The sequence below is a fragment of the Aulostomus chinensis genome, chromosome 9, assembly GCF_037954235.1.
Source record: "Aulostomus chinensis isolate RoL2024-O1b breed Wild chromosome 9, RoL_Achi_v1.0, whole genome shotgun sequence".
In the NCBI taxonomy this organism is placed as follows: domain Eukaryota; kingdom Metazoa; phylum Chordata; class Actinopteri; order Syngnathiformes; family Aulostomidae; genus Aulostomus; species Aulostomus chinensis.
This window is the reverse complement of record NC_141328.1, coordinates 11,081,037-11,104,472: the sequence shown is the minus strand read 5'-3', so window position 1 is coordinate 11,104,472 and position 23,436 is coordinate 11,081,037. Positions and strand designations below refer to the sequence as shown.

At 39.0% G+C, this 23,436-nt stretch overlaps 1 protein-coding gene across 1 annotated transcript; it reads left to right on the top strand.

Moving 5' to 3' along the window:
- Positions 1–653: 653 nt before the first annotated feature.
- Positions 654–10,202, top strand: abtb1 (ankyrin repeat and BTB (POZ) domain containing 1). Its single transcript, XM_086213764.1, has 12 exons — positions 654–884; positions 2,592–2,654; positions 2,744–2,799; positions 2,889–3,033; positions 3,294–3,453; positions 3,568–3,613; positions 4,275–4,391; positions 5,487–5,599; positions 5,683–5,781; positions 5,873–6,040; positions 7,352–7,552; positions 9,425–10,202. Exons 1-12 carry the CDS (start codon positions 829–831, stop codon positions 9,629–9,631), a joined length of 1,431 nt encoding a protein of 476 aa, XP_086069890.1. The 5' UTR covers positions 654–828; the 3' UTR covers positions 9,632–10,202.
- Positions 10,203–23,436: the final 13,234 nt, after the last annotated feature.

Genomic DNA, 23,436 nt, shown 5'->3' with positions numbered 1-23,436 from the left:
AAATCGTACCTGGAACATGTTTTTTGGACAATGCCATTATTAAATGTTATTATATAGCAATTTGAAGATGCAAACTATCGAATAAAACATCGAATTTTCAATCAATAATTAATATTCACCTGAATGGACAAAAATGAAAAATACAACACTGGCTGTATATAAAATATTTGTACTGACATCAAATTCGAAGCAAAGAAATTATTCTAACAATTTATTTAACGACTAACACGTCGATGTTCAAACAAGTTAAGAAGCGGTCTTTCAATTCGTGAACAAAGTAATTTGAAAATAAATCATTTGAGCTGTACATTTTGAAGAATTAAGATGGCTACACTAAAATAAAACTATATTTTTGTTCCGTTTAATCAAATTTGATGCGTTGTTGTGCAAACAAGTAAACAAGCTATGGCGACACATACGCTGCCTTTACGGGATCTCCGTTTGTGTAGTTTGCTCGTTACAAAAACGTGCCTATGATATGGAAATCACAAAAATAATAATATATATTAAAAGAGAGTTTAATGTCCGATGTATTTCATAAAGACTTGCTTTTAGGTGTTTGAGGATCGTAAACTTATGCGTGTCCGTTTCGATGTTACGAACAGTCATCTAGAACGTGAAGGGGACGCTCTTGAGTCACATGACTTCTGAACCTTTTCGACCAAAACATTAGGGCCCAAGAAGCTTGTCAACAACTCACCCGTAAGGTGTGGCAGTTACATTCTCTTCGTCGACCGAGAACTTGAAACTGTACCAAATCATCATATACCTGTCCGGCAGACAGGCCGTCTCAATGCATTTCAGAGGACCGAAAAAGCCGAGGGGATCATGGATGTGTCCGATTTATTTAGCAGTTGTAGAAAGGGCGACATATGCAGAGTCAGGTAACCAGATGCTATCTATTTACTTGGTTGCTTGTGGGCATGTCATTGCTAAGAAACTAACAAACAATCAAAAACAAATACAATATTATGTTCACGGTTGCAGATTACATTAGCTTGTCCAGTTAAAACTAACTATCGTTTTGACCTGAGGTAAACGCAGTTACCACAGTTAGAAGCTGGCATTTGTAGCTAACCATCGCGGGCTACACCTAAGTTTCCACATTCATCCTAGGTAAGGTATTATAGTACAGCTTTCAGAATCGGATGCCTAACATGTAGTTATATGTATTAAAATTTTCAGCAGTTAGTAGTGACGCTGTTATTTTGAGAGATGTAAGGTTAAGACCACACAACACAATGACAACGTGCCTATTACTGTGTGGGTAATATTTTACTAGGTCATTACTTTAGAGGGCAGTTACATTTATTCATCCTGTTATTAATACAGACTATGCTTCAGATGTATTAAAATATAGTCTATATTTGTGATATAAAAGTTAAAGATAAAACAGTCAGTTCCAAATTTATTATGTATGTATGCATTTTTGCAAATAATCTACCACTGCAAAATTAATAGAAGCTCCTTGCTCTCCCTGTGCCTGCGTGGGTTCTCTCCCTCAATCCAAAGACATGCAAGAGGGGACTAAATTAATCTGACACTAAATTGACCATAGGTGTGGCTGTGAGTGTGAATGGTTGTCTGTTAACATGTGTTGACCCAGCGATGGACTGGTGACCCATCCAGGGTGAACCCTGCCTCTCGCTGGAAGGCAGCTGGGATAGGATGCAGCACCCCCCCCCCCCCCCCATGACCCTTAACAGGAGAAGCAGTAGAAAATGGATGGATGGTCTTTATTTGAGTTGAAAAAATTGTCATTTTGAAAACAGTACAAGCCAATTTTTATATCCTATGTTGGGTATAACCAGACAAGTAAAGTCATGTTACCATTTGTTTGTTACATCCATCCATCCATTTTCTACCACTTATCCTGTTAAGGCTCGTGGGGGTGGGGTGGGGGGTGGGGGGGGCTAGTGCCGGTCCCAGCAGCCATCGGGTGAGATTTGGGGTACATCCTGAACAGGTTGTCAGTCCATCGCAGGGCCAACACATACAGACAGACAACCATTCACACTTTACAGCCACACCCATGGTCAATTTAGAGTATCCAATCAGCCTAGTCCCCTCTTGCATGTCTTTGGACTGTGTGAGTAAGCCGACAGCCCATGCAGGCACCGGGAGAACGAGCAAACTCCATACAGAAAGACTCCATGCTCAAGCCAGGGCTTGAACCCGGAACCTTCTTGCTGCGTGGTGACAGTGTTAACCACTGCACCAATGTGCTGCCTTGTTTGTTATATCATAAATCATAGTATTGACAATCACTCCAGGTGTTTTTCTCCAAATTGTGCAGCACTAAGCTCACCTTATTTTGCCACATTATGTAGCGCAAATATGCCAAAGTGCAATGCTTCAAATTTCACTGGGGATGCATGATATTAACACTGTTGTGTCAACTGTTGACTAACTTGACTGTGTTGATTAATCAAAGATAAAAAGCCGATTTTTAATGTTTTCAATAATTGCAGATATAGCAACTGGTGCTTGACTATTTCGAAAAGTATTGGTTGTGTGTCATTAACAAGGTATCAATAATTCTTTTTCTGTCTATATATTCCTGTATGTCACCATTATTTTCTGTCTCTTAGGTACCTTGTTGAACAACGGGATGTGGACCTCAATGTAAGAGATAAATGGGATAGCACACCCTTGTAAGTATAATGTAGAAAAGGAGCCAATTTCTTTGGTAACAATGGATCAGTATTGTAAAGCTTGAAATGACAACATTTTTGCTCTTTAGGTATTATGCTTGTCTTTGTGGTCACGAGGAGCTTGTCCAGTACCTGTTGGCAAGCGGTAAGGCTTAGTGGAGAACTTTGACCTTTTGTCTGAAAAGCATAACTTTAAAATAACTATGTATGTATGTTGATACGATTTGCTTTCAGGTGCCAAGTGTGAAGCCAACACATTTGATGGTGAGCGGTGCATGTACGGTTCGCTGAGTGACTCTGTTCGACGCCTTCTCAAAGACTATAAGTGTGTCAGTGTGCGTGCCATGCAGCGGGATGACTTTAACTACTTTCTGCACATGTACGTGTCAAGTTTATGTTTGCTCTCTTACTATAAATGCAAGAAATCTCTGTATTTATGTGTGCCTGCGTGCATTCCAATGACTCGATTATTTTAATAAATTTAGATGCAATTGTTTTTTGACTTAGATTATTAGACAAAGCCGTTCGTTCTCCTCAGGAGTTGGGGAAGATAAATAGCAAGACATGCAAGATAAAAGTATTGAGACTTTTGGTTTAAACAAATATATTCATGTAATCTAAGTATTTGTTTTCCATTAGGTTACTGGAGCAGGGTCAACACAGTGATGTCCAGTTCCTTGTCCATGGACAAACATTTACGGCACACCGGTGTGTTCTCGGTGCACACTCAGAGTACTTCACTGAAATGTTTGGGACCAAATGGAAAGGGAAAACCTTGATCAATCTTAAACACCCACTGGTGGGTGAAAATGTATACTGCTTGATGAATTGCTGTTCATTTTGTGATACGTCGTGCTGATACAGCAATACTTATATCTCTCTATATTGATTAAAAAAAAAGTTTTAATTTCAGATCAATCCAGCTGCCTTTGGAGCCATTCTGCAATATTTCTATACTGGTAGGTGATTTTTGTTGTTGTTGTTGTTTTTTCAAGAAAGAACAGTTCTGGGAATGATATTTTACGATATAGTGGTCATGCACTAACAATATTGAGTTTATTTGTGGGATGTCTTGTAAACTATATTTTATTGAGATTTAGGCTTTTGTTTCACTAAGCAACCATCCAGTAATATTTAGGAAAAAAACTGCATATTTTCTTAAACAGTCAGTCATTTGAGTTAAAATCACCCTCTAAAGTTGTGATCATTAATGATGGTATGGGATATTAAGTTATCTGCCTACATTGTAGGCATAATGTATTCGGACTTGGCACAGTTAACAGATACGCATTCCCATGGTTGGTTTCATGATATTCTGCTGATTAACTGTACTATTTGGAAAAAGTTTAGCAAAAGCAAGTTAAGTAGCAAATATGATTTAAATATCATCTTTGTGAATTTTTAATAATGGAAAGAATGTTTTTGTTTTCCTGAAAACCCTTCAAGAAATGAGGAATGTTAGCCAGACTCTGAAACATCCTGACGGGTTTTGACTGTGTGATTCAATTGCAGCCATGTTATATATTTTTTCCATTACATACAATAAATTATTTCTTCATGTGAAAAAAGAAATAGAAAGTGAGTGTGACTGAATGGTTAACTGGTCCATTTCTCTCTCAGGACGTATGGATGTAGATGTAAGCCTTGTGGAAGACTGCAAGCGCATTGCAAAACAGTGCAAAATGGCAGATCTCATAGAAGAGCTGGAGCATAAATGTAAACAGGTCTATGAATTCGGTAAGGCCCTTCTCATAATCACGCAGCATATCATTTAGGTTATATCAGGCAAGTAAGATCATTTTTTTCTGTTGCGTTTAAGTTTGCAGGATTCTACCAGCTGAAATATTGCATCCATTCATCCATCTAACCAGGATAAGCGGTAGAAAATGGATGGATGGATGTAACAAACAAATGGTATCATGACTTTACTTGTCTGGTTATACCCAACATAGGATATAAAAATTGGCTTGTACTGTTTTCAAAATGACAATTTTTTCAACGCAAATAAATACTATCCATCCATCCATTTTCTTCCGTTTATTCCTATTAAGGGTTGCGGGGGAGCTGGAGCCTATCCCAGCAGCTGCTGCTTCAGTACTTTTTAGAGACAAATATCACTGAACTACCACAGAAAACACATTAAAATCTAATATCTATGAATACAAAATATGGATCCACCTACAAAAGAGATACCTGGTTTAACCAAGTGCCTTTAACTTGCACATCATATCTTATTTTTGTTGCTGTAACTAATTTTTGCATGTTTTTATTATCTCTTTATGTGCTGTTGCCTTGTTAAGTGCTCTGTAACTGCTGTAAAGCTTTACTTACTTGCTCATTATCATCTATATCAATGGTTTTACTAGTCTGATTTTAATTTGTAATGGTTTTAATTGATGTCTCAGTAAGATTTACTGGTCAATGGATTTTTTTTCCTAATTGTGTTCACGTTTGGCTACTATTTTATTTTATACTACTTTTGTACCACTGAACTCTTGGGACAGCTCACGCTCTGTGAAGCACAATTTGCCCCTTTCATGAAATGTTATTATGCACAAACTTATTCTCACTGACAGTCTGATGCACCTTGCCCCTGACATCTATTATGTACTTCTTTTAAAGTTAAATCTGTGTCTATGTGATTGCCAGTTAAGTTGTAAACAGTACAGTTGATCCAGGGTCTGGATCAAGCAAGCCATCAAGTTTTGCTTCCTGTCTGAAAGACTAAATTGAGGGCTAAAGTCCTTTCGTAAACCTAAAATATATTTGCATAAAAATTGTCATGTCTCCATGTCTGTATTTCCCATTTTTCTTTCTTTTTTCATACCAAAGTATCCAACAAGCCAGGAATCTGTGTGAAAGTGATCAGCCTGGAGCCTCACAGCTGTCAGCTCCAGGAAGATCTGGCCCAGTTAGCAGACTGTGCACTACCCACTCAGTTGAGAGTAAGTACATGATAGCAAGAATATGTTTTTTAATAACACATGGCTTCTGCTTTATTGTAATCCCCCCTGTTGATTCTCCTCAGGTTGGATTTGGAGAACTTCCCTTTGACAAAATTGACCATTTACCTACTTATCCAGATGTCTGCTTCAGAGTCGATGGTTACAGTTTCTTGTGTCATAAGGTGAAAGTGTCATCACAACTCCTGCCATTATACCCATATGCATTCATTTATTTCCCTTTTGGAGTTTTACAGTTTTTGTTGGTGTGTCCAGGCATTTTTCTGTGGACGCAGTGATTACTTTAAAGCCTTACTGGAGGATCACTTCAGTGAGGGAGAGCAGCTACAGTCCCAGCCCAGTACCCCAGTCATCACTCTACACAATATCTCCTATGAAATCTTCATCCTTGTCATGTATTACATATACAGTGATGACACAGAGGTTTGTGCACAGTTTCTGTATTCAGCTGTAAGTTAAATGCATTTTTTCAATTGTCAGGGTGTAACTTTGTACCTTTGGGAATAAATGTGAAGCTTTACTGTCACTCAACCAGCTAAGAAGTCAAAAATACAAAAGGAAAACCCCACACCCCCTTTGCAGACTAATGTACGGCTGAAAAACTGGTTTACTGCTGAGAAAAAAGAAGCGTACTGATACAAAGGTGTTTAATGCTAAGTGTTATAAATAAGTACTAACAGAAAAGTGTTGATGCCTTAAAATAATTTTTAAGGTGTTTTGAGAGCTCATATCTTTGCCAAGGTGAGCCATATTCAGTCTAAAACAACTACTATGTTAGGCCCTTACACCACCACCCACTTTTTATTGTGTGGCTGTTCCACTCTGTGATAACATTTTGATTTTGTGGAGAGGAACAGTGAAATCATGTTCTATAGTGCAGCTATGAGCACTAGGTGGCACCAGAGAACATGTATCACACATCAGAGGAAGACAGCCAAGTAACCTGTAACCTATTTAACTCAACTTGTGAATGTGCAGTGAAGTTAGGAAAAGATGTGGCAGTGTGGAGTTGCAACACTAGTGTGTTCAATTGCAAAATTGACTGCCTCACCACGGTAATTGCTAAACAATATAACAGTCTTCACAGGAACTTTTTACAAAGTTTTTCAGGTGTTTTTGACCAAATTTGAGGTGGACCTGTTCAACCACCTAAGAGGTGCAGAACAAAATGTAAAAACAAAATATTTCCTTGTTACCACCAGGTGGCATTATGTATATCTGTCCCACAATTCAAAGGAGTCTTCCTTGGCCTATACTATATCCCTAAACCAGGTTTAATGAAAATTTGCCTTATAACATTTGTGATAACCTGCTGTTAGGCAAACAATCAAACAAACAATCTCTACAAAAAACAAGACCTCCCTGGCAGAGGTAACAATACTTACTTGACTTTATATAACCTTCCCCTCCCATGGCATGTTTTACACACTCACCACCGAAATAACATGCGAAATATTGTAACAATATTTTGGCTAGGAGCATCTGTCAAAGAGTGTAGCAACATTTCTCTTAGCTATACAGCTTTAGAATATGTTGTCACTAGTTTCTGTTTAGTGGATGTTAAGCTGCTTTCAAAGCATGATAGGGATTCATAGCTGTAAAAAAGAATAAGCAGTTAATTTAAGTGTTGTAATAGATCCTACACTGTCAGCTTTATGTTAATAAGATTGTATGATGCTTCTTGAACCCTCATTGTTAATATCTGACAACTCACTGGGTCTTCCTGATGTACAGTTAACAACGGAGAACGTGTTCGATGTCCTGTGTGTGGCAGACATGTATTTGCTGCCAGGGCTGAAACGTCTGTGTGGGAAGACGCTTGCAAAGACGATTTGTGAAGACAATGTTCTGTATATGTGGAAGATGGCTAAGCTTTTCCGTCTGTCCCGGCTGGAGGACCAGTGCAAGGAGTTCATGGCCAAAATAATTGAGCGGGTGAGTGTATAATTGTTGTCATTTATGATGTTGGTGGTGCCAGAAAATTACATACATTCACATTTCTCTACAGGAGTAAATTAATCTTTTGAAAAGTATGTCAGATAGATTTCTAGGTGAGAGTTTGCTAAAAAGGTCAATACCTCTATTGTACCTGCTAAATTCAAACTTCATTGATTTTTTTTAGATGCACACAGTTAATGGTGTGCACACTTGTCCCTATAAGATTTTCTTACTTTTTGGACAGGCAGGTTTTGTGTTTAAAATTGTTATTCAAAGGAGGGGAAGGTTTGGGATTCAGGTGTAGTTGAGATGGTTTCCCCAGGGTTCATTTCTCTTCTTTGATGAAGTTCTTGTGGAAATGTGCATATTGTGTAAATTTTCAAAATGATTAACAAATTTATTTCTGGAAAGTCACTGTTTAGTTGTCATATTTTTCATTCCTTAATATTGTACTGGCTGAAATTTCAGATCGATAACTGAATGTGGCCAGCTTACTTTTTGATAGTATATTAAGTACACGTAACAATATGATTATACCCCAAAATCATGCAGACCTGTTCTCCCCGTGCCTGCATGGATTCTCTCCGGGTACTCCGGCTTCTTCCCACCGTCCAAAGACATGCAAATGCAGACCAAGCTAATTGGATACTCTAAATTGACCATAGGTGTTACTGTGAGTGTGAATGTTTGTCTGTCTACATATGTTGGCCCTGCAATGGACTGGTGACCTGTCCAGGGTGAACCCTGCCTCACGCCCGAAAGCCGCTGGGATAGGCTCCAGCCCCCCGCCACCCTTAACAGGATAAGCGGAAGAAAATGGATGGATGGATGGATCATGCAGACCTAACTGTAATTAAGCCTCAACAACCTCCAGCAGCATATATGCCTCTATGTAACTTGAGATGTCTTGTTTGCCACACTTTTTTCTGCTGCTTCATAAGATTATGCTGCTATGATGAATTAGTATGAATCTTCAAATTAAAGGGGGGCAAAAATTCCAACAAAGACACACACACACACACACACACACACACACACACACACACACACACACACAAGTTTCTTAAGATGAAAAATGTTTGTTTCATGAAAAACACAGCAACACTGAGATACTGAATGTGCAATTTAACACTTCATGAATATTCTGACCTCCAATGGGGTGTCAAGTGCCACATGGATGCACTCCAGGACACAACTAGATAATTCTTCATCAGCGACACGAGGCACTCACCAGGCTGCACAAATGTTTGGAGGAATTGGCCCCTCCTTACTCAGCCTTTTCTTCCTTCCAGTTTCTATCGCTATGGTAATGGAGGCTGAGAAAGGCAGTACTTCTCTGTCTCATCTCATGATGTTTGATCAGTGATCTCGTTCTCTTGATCATATTCTCTTAACATGTTTTAACAAGCTTCATTATCACATTGTAATTAGATACAGAAATAAGCCCTCTTGCGACAGCCAGATAAATTGTTTGAAAGAGATAATGCAACCAAAAAGGAATTTAAAAGTGTGGTATTTCTTAGCTTCCACAGGTCTGGATGAACTAGTTCAGATATTAATTCTGAGACTGCTGAATTACTGAAACTATAATTCATATCATGATTATATGTTTTTTTTGTCTGTTTTGGTGCACAGTGAATTAACTTTGGTTGAAGCTGTTTCAAAATATTTACACTTTCTTGCCCAGAAGTTTTTTTTTTTTTCAGCCTTCTCAAATCAACTTAGCCCAATTGTACTTGCTTCTTCCCTTAACATTGTTCTGATGAAGGTCCTACAGGGTCACTTCCTGTGGTCAGAATTGCCATCCATCAGTGGTGTTGCAGTATTGACACATTATACTCGAGTAACTGTAGCCCTTGTCTGTCACAGCTGGTGGAGCGTGCTGAGTTTGCTGAAATCATAAAAGAGGATGCTGCGTCGCTGGAGGAGCGGCATGAGACAGACTCTGTCCCCCTGGTGGATGACATCCGCTACCACATCACCAGTAACGTCCAGACATACAGTGCAATCGGGGAGGCCAATCAGAAACTGGCAGCCTTGGAGTATCTGCTGTCAAGCATCAACATTGACTGCTGAGGGGTTTGATGCCGCATCTGTAGTGAGAAACAAACATCTGCTTCCATATGTTTGTACAGTTACTTAATTCACAGTATGTTATGCAGAATATACATTTTCTTGTGAGCTGATGTTAAAGGAACATAAGCACAGACATCTGCTTTTGTTTGAATGTTAATTTGTCTGACAAATGATCTCAGGCGTCAAGTGAATCGTTTGTGAAGTTTCTGCCAGATTGATTTGCATGTGATGTACTTACAACATAATATTTTTGAACGGCAGATGCATGAAATTTTTTGTTGTCATTTATTGGTACAAGACATAACATTAGCTTATTGAAACATTCTTGAGCAGATGGATGATGACATTTTGTTTTTATGCTTAAAGAATTTCAAATACAATAATAGTTTAGGTCCTTCAGCTAAAATATGTTTAAACACAACTATTTGTTTGAGGCCACAGTATATAGTTTTATGATGAATTTAAATTTTTATTTCTGATCTATCAGGGTTTGCTGGCTGGTTTTTGTCTAGTGTAATTACTTACCCCTAAAACTTTGCTGAAACGTATTATAAACCTTACCTGATGAATACTTTTTCCTCAGCAGACCTGTCATTGTGTCCACAAGAATATATTGTTGGTATTTAAATAGCATTTTGAATATAGGTTTCATCAAAGTATTTTTTTTTAAATGGTGGTATTTTCCTTTCCTTGTCTTGCTTGTGATTTAAGTAACGAATAGTTTCTCTTGGTTTTGACAATTAAATGTGCAGTATTACAAGCACAAGCAGTCGGGTGTTAAATGAGCATATCTCATTAATATGCAAGTATGTCACAATGGCTTCATTGTAAATTGCTTTTACATATATAATTCCTTCATATTTTCATTTCTCAGCTATTTTTATTGCCTAAGCTTATATTAGCTTATGGCTATCACAATGCATAAATAGTTTTCTATGAAAACAGTTGGAGCTGTAGTTTAAGAAGACAGCTATAGATGATGCCATTTCTCAGGTTTTCATCGTGGCCTACCATATTCAGCTGTAACAGTAAGCTGCTTTTAAAGAAAAACATCTCTTCATACATTGTTGGACACATTGCTTCTTCACCAACTCCATTCATGGAACATTACTTGAATGGGGCTTTTTGACAGTGATCCATTTTTCAAATCACCAATTCATCACAAGGTCACAAAGTTGAAGAAAGGAGAAAGCAATAGTACAGTCTTACGTGCTAGCAATAACTTAACTCTGAATGGTAGTGTGTGTGTATGTGTGGGAGTGGGGGGGTGGGCTGTAGCGTACTCTTGGTGTTCCTGTGGGTTCTATCAGTCTCATTTCAAATAGTCTTCACGGTGAACACAATGCTGAATGTCACATTAATGGAGCCCTTGAAGTTCATCACAGTGGGTAAACAAATCCCAACAGCGAATAAGATGTGGAGCAAAACTGTTCTTAGAGCACATTAAGTGCAGTTCAACAGAAAAACTTAGGCCATCCTTTTGAAAACAAAACACTTGGCTTGGAGCCCGGTCTCTTGAAGGCTTACATGGTGCAAAAGACGAGATAAACAACACAATTAGTTATTACCCCAGAAAGCTTCTTGCAAATGTTTAATGGTTGTTGCTAAGCAACTTTGTACAGTTTTGATCAGGACTGGGAAAGTCCAGTTTATTTAGGGTTCATGTCTAAATAACCCAGCTTGGAGAAATTTCTGCACTGTTATACACAATTTATATACTGCACAGGAAGAACTTTTGGTTTTGGTTTTTTGTTTGTCATTGTTTTGTTACTTTCTTTAATTTCAAGGGAAACTGTGATAAAAAGTCAGATCAGACTTTTATGATAAAAAACAGCTCACATTCAGTCACACCCGGATAGACAGAGTGAATGATGAAGATATTGACTGTCTATTTCTTTTCACAGTAAAAAAAGACATTATTCACAGCTTTTCAAGCAATTATTTTAATCATTTTTCCTTACCATGATACTTTTTATTCATCAGCTGATGTCACTGTGCATTATTTTTTAATGTTAATTATCACCCATTCATCTTATCCGTTTAAGGGTCAAGGGGGGGCTGGAGCCTATCCCAACACTGTTAATCAATGTCTCAGACCCAGAGCAGGCAGGTATATAATAGCATCTTTGCATCTGGCGCAAACCAAATTACAATTGCATTAAACACACTTTTGAGCAAGCTTGAATATGCAGCCAGATTTTTCCTCTTTTCAAGTTGTGACTCATGTTTATCTCCTCTGTCCTGTGTAGTCCTACATTTTCCATGTGCTTTTGCATGAAAAAAACAAAACAAAACAAACCTTTCATAAGGCAGGCAAGCATAAAGTCTCCTGGCTCTTTGGTCAAATTAGTCATTCACTCATGGGACCTCACTGAGTGGAAACAGCTCGTCTGTGTAATCTTTTAACAGTAAAGTTTATTATTTGCACAGATGTCAGATAGGCTCCTAGGTGTGTGTAGTTTCATTATAACACAGATACACTGGGTTCCAAATTATTATGCAAATGATATTTTTCTCTGATTTTGCTAAATAGTCAATACAAATGACAGGTGTCACATTTTTCAAGTCATCAAACTTTAGAGTATAATTCAAATGTTAGTGAACAAACCTCCCAATGATAACAGTATTTTGTTCAAAAATAAAATCTTAAAATGAACTGTTCCAAATTATTATGCACAACAGAGTTTCAAACCATGGTATTGTTGTAAAGTACTGAAAATGGTCATTTGTTAAATTAGAAGCATTGGCAGGTCATATTTAGTGAAAATCAAAAGCAATTTTAATCAAAACATCTTAACAGGTCAAGTTACATGTTAACATAGGAGCCCTTATTTGATAGGAGCTTCACAATTCTTGCATCCATTGAACTTGTGAGTTTGTGGAGAGTTTCTGCTGGAATTTCTTTGCAGGGTGTCAGAATAGGCTCCCAGAGCTGCTCTTTGGATGTGAATTGCCTCCCGCCCTCATAGATCTTTTGCTTGAGGATGCTCCAAAGGTTCTCAATATGGTTGAGGTCGGGGGAGGATGGGGGCCACACCATCAGTTTGTCTTCTTTTATGCCCATGGCAGCCACTGATTCAGAGGTATTCCTTGCAGCATGAGATGGTGCATTGTCATGCATGAAGATGATTTTGTTACAGAAAGCACAGTTCTTCTTTTTGTACCATGGAAGAAAGTGGTTGGTCAGAAACTCCATATATTTTACAGAGGTCATTGTCACACCTTCAGGGACCCTGAAGGGGCCAACCAGCTCTCTCCCCATGATTCCAGCCCAAAACATGACTCCATCACGTCCTTGCTGACGTCACTGCCTTGTTGGGACATGGTGGCCGTCCACCAGCCATCCACCACTCCATCCATCTGGACCATCCAGGGTTGCACGGCACTCATCAGTAAACAAGACTGTTTGAAAATTGGTCCTCATGTATTTCTTGGGCCCACTGGAGCCGTTTCTGCTTGTGGGAGTTGTTCAAGGGTGGCCGAATAGAGGGTTTATGCATAACTGCAAGTCTCTGAAGGATCCTACACCTTGATGTACGTGGGACTCCAGAGGTACCAGCAGTTTCAAATATCTGTCGGCTGTTTTGTCATGGCATTTTAGCAGCAGCTCTCTTAATCCGATGCATTTGTCTGGCAGAAACTTTCCTCACTTTGCCTTTATCAGCACAAATCCATGTGTGCTCTGAATCAGCAACAAATCTCTTAATTGTATGGTGATCACGCTTCAGTTTTCGCAAAATATCTAAAGTTTTCATACCTTGTCCAAGGCATTCCACAATTTTTTCCTTGTCGGCACTAGAAAGATCCTTCTTCTTCCCCATTTTGCTTGAAAATGGTTGTCTGGTTAATAATGTGGAACGTCCTTCTGAAGTAGTTTTTTGCTTAATTGGACTCACTGGGCAGTCTAATTGACACAGGTGTCTGAGATTGATTTCACTGACCCAAAGAGCCCTGAGACACAATACCATCCATGAGTTTCACTGGGTAACCCAAAAAAATTACCTTTCTGACACTTAAACACACTTTGCATAATAATTTGGAACGCATTGTAATTATCAAGAGGAGGTTTGTCTCACAACAGTGGACCATCATATTTTTCTGGTCATCACTTCTTCCAAGGAAGGATGTTTTCTTACTTACTTACGTACTGCCTTATATGCCGGCTGGCATGTAAGGCAGCAACAAAGGATCTCCACTCTTGTATGTTCTGGGCCAGAGTCTTGATGGAACCCCAGGTATGATGCAGGGTCTTCAGTTATCCCTCTACAGTCCTCCACCAGGTGTTCTTGGGTCGGCCTCTCTTGCGCTTGCCTTCTGATGTCCAGTGAAGAGCAGTTTGGGTGATGTTGCCCTGCTCTCTTCAGATTACATGTCCAATCCACTTCCACCACCTTCTCATAAGGATGTTTGCCATGTTGTCTTGTTTGCACATACTAAGAAGGTGTTGATTAGAGATGGTTTTGGGCCAGAATATCCACTGTATTTTCTGAAGGCTTTTGGTGTGAAAGGTTGACAGTCTGTGGAGATCAGTTTCCGTCGTCCGCCAACATTCAGCACCATATAGTAGGGTGGACAGGGCACAGCTCTGGTAGAGCCTCAGCTTGGTGTTAGTGCTGTATTGGGCCGACTTCCAGACATTTTTGAGCCTTATTCGGCTGTTTCTGGCCTTGCTGAGTCGGCTTGTGATGTCACTGTCCGCACCTCCATCAGGGCTGACAACACTGCCAAGGTATGTGAAAACACTGGTTGTAGGTACGTTTTTCTATTTGGATTGGTGAGGGGGTTGGGATATTCAGCAACATCAGCTCTGTCTTCTTCAGGTTTACTGTCAGACCTACTTGCTTTGCAAAGTTGTTCAGACGACAGGTTTTTTCTTGCATGTGTTGGTGTGTGTGAGAGAATAAGGCCAAGTCATCTGCAAAGTCAAGATCTTCCAATTGCGAGAAGAGAGTCCACCTGATGCCCCTGGGCTTGTCTTCGATGGTTCTTCTCATCACCCAGTCTATGACTAGGTTAAAGAGAAGTGCAGACATAACACAGCCTTGCCTTACCCCTGTTTTGACTGCAAAACTGTGCTGGCTGATTCCTGTTTGGCATTTGAAGTTGGTATAGAAACTTTTAATGATATGGACAATTTGGTTTGGAATTCCATAAGCGCGTAGTATTCTCCACAGACTGTCCCTATGGATACTGTCGAAGGCCTTCTCGAAATCTACAAAGTTTATGTACAGTTGCCTCTGCCACTCTGTACACTGCTCAATGATGTTACGCAAGGTAAATATGTGGTCAACACATCCTCTACCCTTTTTAAACCGTGCTTGTTCTTCTCTGAATTCTTTATCCAATGCATCTGCTATTCTTTATATGATGATTTTGGCAAGGATTTTGCTGGGAATGGACAAAAGGGTGATGCCATGCCAGTTGTTGCAGTTGCTGAGGGCACCTTTCTTTGGGATTTTCACAATGATGCCCTTTGTCCAGTCATCCGGTACCTTGTTCCCCTCCCATATGGCTGTAAAGAGTGGTTTGAGGGCTTTAGCTGCCAGGTCTGGGTCTGCCTTAAACAGCTCTGCATTTAAGTTGTCCAGCCCTGGAGCTTTACCATTCTTGAGGGATTTGATGGAGGAGATGATTTCTTCCATTCGTGGAGGTTCAATATCCACATCAAGATCAGCCTCTATTTCCTGTATATCAGCCTGTAGTGTTGGCGGTGGTGTGTTGACGCTTTCATTGAAGTGTTCTGCCCAACGGGTTTCTATTTCTGTTTCAGAAATGAGGAGTCGTCCCTGTTTGTCTGCAAGTGGTACATTGGTGTTCCTACGGTATTTTCCACAAACTGAATTGGTAATCCTGTATAAAGTTCCCTGTTCTCCTTTTCTGGCTGCAAGTTCTGCCTGGTTTACAAGATCATCCATGTACACCCTCTTGTCAGCTCTAACCCTTCTCTTTAATTGTAGGTCTGCTTCTCTGTACTGCACTTTATATCTGACCTGTAACCTCTCAGAAAACATACAGGTTACAAGGATGTTTTCTGTCTTGACTTAAATAAAAACTACTGGACAAAATTAGGAGCCCATAATATTTTTGAGCAGATCTAAATCATGTATCACAAATTATTTGGGAAACCCACCACACCACCCTCACACCAAACTTTAATATTTCCATGGTTAACATGCATTGAAAAGTGATGCTGTGTGACATTTACACCATTGACATTTTAATGATGGATTCTTTTTGGCTATATACTGTGTTTGAGTCATAGTTTGGCACCACAGGAAGCCTGTGTTTACATTTCATTAGACAGCCTTAGGACTTGGGCCAGTGTTGCATCTTTCCCGCCAGCCATTATGTAAGAAATGGCACTGTGAGGACAACACACACACTAAATTGAAATAAAGGTTGCCGCCAAGACAATCTTCTTAAGGGATTGTCTTGAAATGAGAGGGGTTGGGCAGCGAGTCACTTTCCCCCAATTTTTCCACTTTGATGTTAAGCTGAGATGCTTAAAACATCTATAAACATTTATTGCGATTCAAGCTTATCAACTAGAATTTCAGTTCATCTCCCTGCTTTGCATGGGGGCTGCTCCTGGCAGAGTGTGACAGTGGGATACTTACACTTAACATAGCCCTGGTAATATGGGATTAAGCCTTACATGCTTCCTTTAAGTATTAGCAGGCAGGACACAGTTGAGCAAGCAAGCAGTGGTCCTGTTAGTCAGCTTTATCAGTGACAGCAGGCGCTCTAACTAAGCCAAGTAAATATATCTGGCTTTTTTGAGTGCAAATCATTGGAACAATGCTGCTGTGAAGGTGATTTGGGGGTTATTTTCTGCTTTTCTGATACATATCTTATTGTGTTTTAGCCTCCATCTTTGTCTATCTCATGTGTTTGTGTCTAGTGAAATATAATGTTCCACTGGAGATAAGTTGCAAGGTCGCCAGCAGAAAAGAACATGGCCAGCTTTGCAGATAGACACAAACAGTGTCTGCATGTGAGACAGGATTATGTTGTCACCATGTGACTGGTCTGCCCTTAGACAGACCTCTAACAAAAGACAAGCTAAATCTATCCAGGGCAACAACCTCTGGCCCCAAACTCTTCTGTGTAAACAATCAAGTAGACCTCTGAATGAATGAATGAAACCTACTGTGAGGATGTCAAACTTTCCCTGAACATGATTTATTCTGTTCACAGATGTAAAAACTGAGTTACATTTCAGTTATGCTGTAAATAAGCCTTTCTTATAGGATTTTTTTTTTTTTTTACAATGCCTACAATTGTAACTTAATTCAAGTTAGAAAAAGCATTTCTCTCCCCACTGTGTCTTTAGCTACTTTAGATTCAAGGTATGTTTTTGTCACAGTTACCAAACAGTGAGCGTCCAAACTTGCTTTTTTTTTGCTCAGTCACTTTCCTGTTTCCTGGCCATTTTGCCTTTCGGCATTAGAAAGCAGTTGTCCTGCTGACAGGGCTTTTATTCTCTACAGGGGAAAACTATCACTGAAACCGAAGGGGACTGGGTGGCTTTGAAATCCAAATTTCAGTCTGTCTTTACAAGACTGACATGAGATGTTTCTAAGGCGAATGAAGAATTGTGCAAGTGAAAGGAGACAGGGAAATAAACAAATCTGTTCTGTCCTCTGATTTTAAATGAGTTTGGTACATTTCAAGATTAGTAAACATACCTCCGTTTTCTGTCTTTGCAAAGTAAAACAACAGTTTGAATGAAAAGGCTCTTGAAGGACTATTTGAACAGTAAAGAGACTCACTGTTAACAGTACATGAGGATTTATTTGCAAAGCCGCTTATTAAGGAGCTTCTGATAAACATGCTTGAATTTGTCAGAGGACATTATTTTGACACTCATTGAGACTCTCCTTACAGGTTCATGGCACTTGAACCAGAGGCTCTGCCATCTGTTTGGCATGGATAGTGCACTAGATTAAGACAATACGTTGCCGTTAACAATACAAGCTTTAGTGTAGTTTCGTTAAAACATTTAATCATTTTATCATACTTGCTGCATTGGTAAAGATTGGCAACATGTTTGTTGAACTATACCATGTAAATTAAGGGGGACATCTTAAAGTATTTAGTTTTATTGAGAAATGTTTGACCAAACTATTTCAATAATAGTTTTTTAAATAATGAATTTTAACATAAAGTTCATAGTTCATAAACTTATATTCATTTTTTGTAGATCAGTAATATTTAGGTTTCCAGATTTTGAGAACTCATTCTAAGAAAATAAATTCTTGAATTGAATTTTTCACAACTTAGAAAACATTTGTTCTTATTAATGGTTGCTAATTAATCAAAAATCATTAGAAACATGGTTATCAGCTGCGTCTGCCCTCCACCTGTTTTCTCAAATTTCTCAAATTAAACATTTCTCATCATTCCCACATTGTTTTTTACCAAAACATAGGGAATTTGAACTTTCACAAACTGTAACTATCAAACCAAAAACACTCGCAGATTTTGCAACATGACCCTCAAAGTGAAAGGAGCAAACAACTGTCCCATAGACACCACTGTTAAAAAGACCAACCTGACATTAAAATGGGAACTATATTCCCCACACTTTTGACACCACAAACAAAGATTTGTATCATTATTTGTAGCAGGGTCTTCAGTCTCTCTCAATTAAAAATAAATGAGGCGATAGTCATAGTCATGGGAGAGGTTTCCTCTCAGGTGGCATTCAGTACAAACTAATCAGTTAGCATGTTACTGTAGTTGGGTTGCCCAGCTGATTTATATCAGCTAATTAAATAGCTTGCATTATTTTTGTTTTCCAAACGCTTTAATCAATCAAACTTGTTTTTTTGTACCATCCTATTTTTAAACAATTGTTTAAACTCATTATTTCTTGAATATTTCCTGGTGGTAGGCTATTTTCAGCTTTGAACAGTATTTATGCAGTCTGAAACTTCACAGTATCTGTAAATTGCAATAGTTTTGACAGTAAGATTAATGAGTTCTGGTGATCCAGATAACATTGTGAATAAATAGTATTGTTCCTTTTGGAGAACAGAAAAGTTTACAACCTTCATATACAGCTTATTTATAAAAATGTAGAGAAATATGTCTTCTGTCAGTTTGCGTTGTCCTCATTGTGAACGGACTTAGTTTTTTACCATGTTAAACTCCCTTCTGCCTGTGCTTCTTTTTAAAATATTGTTTTTGCTTTCTACATCTTCACTTTGCAACTCGAGTAATTATGATATTAGTAGTAATTTATGTTTGATTTTGACCATTTTACCAGAACATCTGTATGGTTAGTATCAATTTTCCACAATTTTTTATAAAAACAAAAAACTGCTGAAACATGATGGAATCTGCTGCAACCTGGGAAACTACTACAACTTATACCTGTACTGCATTGACTATTTACTAAAAGCCTTCATTAGTAGAACATGTGATGATTACAAATATAATCATGGTGTGGGGCGGCAATGTTCAGAGGTAGAGTGGCTGTCTAGCAAACAAGGGGTCATTGGTTCGATCCTCACTTCCCCTGGTGACCATGTCAAAGTATCCTTGAGCAATATACGGGGCCCCTAATGGCTCCTGGTGGCCCTGCGGTGGACTGGTGACCCATCAAGGGTGTAACCTGCCTCATTCCCAGCTGGGATAGGCTCCAGCACCCGCAACCCTTAATGGATAAGCTGTATAGAAAATGGATGGATATTCATGGTGCTGTGTTTTGATGACACAATGGACTGGTTTCGCACCCGCATCACTTATCTCCAAAATTCTGGGGAAACCAGTTGCTAAACAGCTTTGTGACCTCCTTCACAGCATTAGTTTATTAGAGGATTTCCAGTCAGGTTTCAGGGTTCATCATAACACAGAAACAGCTCTAGTCAAAGTTATTAATGACCTCCTACTGGCATCAGATGAGGGACTCGTCGCTATGCTGGTCTTATTACTATCGACCATCATATCCTATTCCAAAGACTGGAACAGGCTATTGGCATTAAAAGAACTGCACCACCGTCATATTTACTAGCTTGATGTCAGTGTGTACTTGCTAATGGTTATTCCTCTGAAACCACTACAGTCAGCTATGGTGTTCCACAAGGATCAGTGGTTGGACCAGTCCTTTTTGATGCTATACCTGCTCTACTTGTTAAGTGTCATGAGATAACTTTTGTTGTGATTTGGCACCATGCAAATAAAAATGACTTGACTTACACTTATGTTGTTGGGTATTGTTTGTTTTTGCGTTACAAAAATCACATTAAAAAGAACTACAGAGCATACAGTATGAAATCTATACATAGAAAATTGTACTGGTTGTTAATGGTGTATAAATGATTACCTAATTATTCCTAACATTTACATGACAGGCTTCACCCTAAAGGGAGTTTGATGTCTGTGAAAACTTTAATGGGATTGACAATTACTCTTTATCATACTCTGTCACACATATGTATTTATGTTTGTGGTCAGATATTTGTTGCAGCGCATAAATCTAAAAGTTAGTTATGGGTGAAAATGAGATCTATAAGGAATGTGCTGGACCAATCATATGCCTTCCTCTCTGACAGAAAACGGGTTCCATCCACATTTGCAAACCTTATTTCGAACTGTTTCAAGTGTTCTCACCAACTTCAGCAGCTTGATGTCAGACTGCAGACAGATCTTCTGTTATACTTTTAGGTCAGACATTTTATCATTACCTATATATATTTTAATTTATATTATCCTTTCCTCTTCCCTCTGTAAATGCTGCTGAAACTTTTGAAATTTCCCGTCTATGGTAGTCTTATTCTTATTCTTCCCATATATATATATGGGAAGAATAAGAATAAGACTTCCCCATATATAAATGTATATATAACCTGTCTGATATTTGACTAAAAGTCAAGGAGCACTGTGTTTAATGGTAAGTAATTAAATCTTATTAACACATTATTTTTATTATAATGATTAACTTTATTATGAATAGACTTAGTCCCGGCTTGGGTGCGGGATCTTTCTGTGTGGAGTTTGCATGTTCTCCCCGTGCCTGGGTGGGTTCTCTCCGGGTACTCCGGCTTCCTCCCACAGTCCAAAGACATGCAATTTGGGGACTAGGCTGATTGGAATCTCTAAATTGACCGTAGGTATGAATGTGAGTGTGAATGGTTGTTTGTCTCTCGATGTTGGCCCTGCGATGGACTGGCGACCTGTCCAGGGTGAACCCCGCCTCTCGCCCGTAGATGCTGGGATAGGCTCCAGCCCCCCCGCGACCCTTACTAGTAAGGAATAAGCGGAAGACGACGATGGATGGATGGATGAATAGATGAATAGACTTATTTTAAATGTTTCCTCATTACTGTTACATATCAACTTTCAAAATAGATGCTATGAAAAAGGTCAGTTGCCTACCAACACTTTTTTTTTTTTAAATTGTCATGATTTAGGTTACACTTGCCTCTGATTTGAGGGGTGTACTACGAAGCGAGATTAGTGGGTTAGCGAGGTATGTTGAGACTAAAGCTACGGTTTTCACCATCATGAAGGTGGCTCTCTTTTAACCTGGCTAGATCACCATGGTAACTGATGCGGCAAACTTAACCTGGTGCTTAAATTGGCTATAAAAAGCGCAGCCCTTTCACTAACCACCTCTTTTGAAAATGGCATCATCATTTTTGAATTAGTGGACCTCGGTGCAATTATTGTGCAAGGTTCTCTTTGGAGGGAGAGAGTATGTAGAGACTGGAGTGATCTGCCATCTTTTCCTGACGTCATTCCTTATGAATGCTACAGATTTTCAGATGAGGGAATACATTATTTGTGCGAACTGCTGGAGCCGTATGTAACTCCACAAAAAGAAGCTATGCACTCACAGTCGCACAGACTGTGTACATATTGTGGTTATTTTGCCATGGGACATACATTCCTTCAGTTGGTGATGTGGAAAATCTGAGCAAGAATACTGTATGCCTCACTATTCGCAAAGTTGTACTTTCTCTCACTACTGAATATGTTTGTAGTGTTCCCTGGCCATTTACCTATAATGGCCATAAAATTGCAAGTAACATACATTTATAGTTCACTATATTAATAATCAATATTACGAATACTTGCATGTGAAATGTAATATATGATTCTAAGTCTTTCATAGGATTCCCTAGGGAGTTTAAGAGCTTTGGATGTGGGAGGCTTAGAGCGCACTAAGTGGTAAAATAAATATATAAACTTACAAATTTACACAATCAGCAATTTTCTGCCAGCATTCCTTTCTTGCCTTATGTGCAGCAACTGTGTTGCATTTTGCTGTCATGTTTCGATATTGTTCACAACCCTCCAATATAGTCACTTGTTCTTCTTGACTGAAGTAGGCAGCATGTGATCTATCCATTTCCAAAGAGACACGTTAAACACCCCTTTTTATAGGGACGTGCACAGAGCCTGAAGCAGCAAGCCTGAATTGACAAAAAAAATCATATCCACCGTCATGATGCCAGTTATCTCCGGTTGTATGTTTAGGGTATGTCGAGCCAGCTTATTGAAAGAAAGCCTGGCAATGTTGAACTTGTTTTGTAGTACACCCCTCTGATCTTTGTTTTCCATGAATAAGGACAATGCAGTTGAAAGGCGGTGGGAAATTTCCATACACTGCCTCATAGTGTATCTTCGAGTGAAGGAGAAGGATCTTTTCAAACAGTACAGCATGGGTAATTGAATTTGCTCTTAATTTCTAATTTTGTTTGAACTGCTTGTCTCTGTAGCCGTCCTATGTGGACATATGGCTGTTTCAATCCCGTGCAGTATCCTCCTGTGGGCTAGGTGTTGAAGTACATGGTCACCCTGCATTCCCTTATGCAAATCACCCTGAAGAGCTTGAGCCATGTATTTTATGCATCCTAACACTTTTTAATTTCTTCAAGGATGTGGAGGTGCTTGATGCAGACCTTGCGATGCAAGCGATGATGAGTGCCATCATGGTGATGAGAGTGGAACCACTGACATTGGGGAACCAAGATCCTGCAGGGGACTGATGTCGCCAGGTCCTGTGATTTGCTATGCTCTTAACTTTAGCTATCCCTAGTTGAAATTCACATTTGAGGCATTCCAGAAGCTATGCCTTGAGCCCGATGGACAAAAAGCCAGCTCTAAAGTAATGAATTTCATGTATGGCATTTTCTACAGTGGTCTTGAGTGATACTGCATGAGGGAGAAGCTCACATCACATAAACACAAATTTCACACTTGTTTTTCTGTGACAGTATGAATACTTTCTGTGTGAAAACCAAATCAGCAGAAGCTATTAGCATAGAAAATGATGACCTCTGTTCTCTGAGGGTATTGGTTTATTTTGAACTTTACAGTGCCTTCTTTTTGGTTGAGTTAGTCAAGAGTGTGAACAGTCAGATATTATGAGAGAACTGCCAAAGTTTATTGAAATAAGCTTTGCTCATTTGATGTTAAATTGGCTCCTTTAATGTACAGCCATGTCCATGTCTTTAATGTCCTTTGTTTTGAATCATTTTCATGTGTACACATCAAAGGATGGCGATTCATGCACTGGGTTTTCTTAATTTTATAAGACTGATACTCCTCATTAAGCTTCTGAGTGCATCTTGTTTTGTGTGTCAAGATAATGTAGGCTACAAATGCTGCTTTGTACTTCTAAAGAGTTAGTGCTACTGTTAATTTTAATAAATTTGTCTAATTAATATCTGAATTTCTGTTCTTTTTGAGCACCAGCAAATTGTCCTTTTCTAGGAAAGGGATCTAAGAACTCAGTGGCACCCAACAGTGGCACCGAAATCTTTTTGTGGATAATTTTCAGTCAGACGGTGAAT

Bases quoted from the DNA above. Each gene is read 5' to 3' on its own strand.
- abtb1 (XM_086213764.1), top strand. From the start codon at position 829: ATGGATGTGTCCGATTTATTTAGCAGTTGTAGAAAGGGCGACATATGC. The intron at 885-2,591 runs GTAACCAGATGC...TCTGTCTCTTAG, and splicing joins GGCGACATATGCAGAGTCAG to GTACCTTGTTGAACAACGGG. The intron at 3,034-3,293 runs GTACGTGTCAAG...GTTTTCCATTAG, and splicing joins TTTAACTACTTTCTGCACAT to GTTACTGGAGCAGGGTCAAC.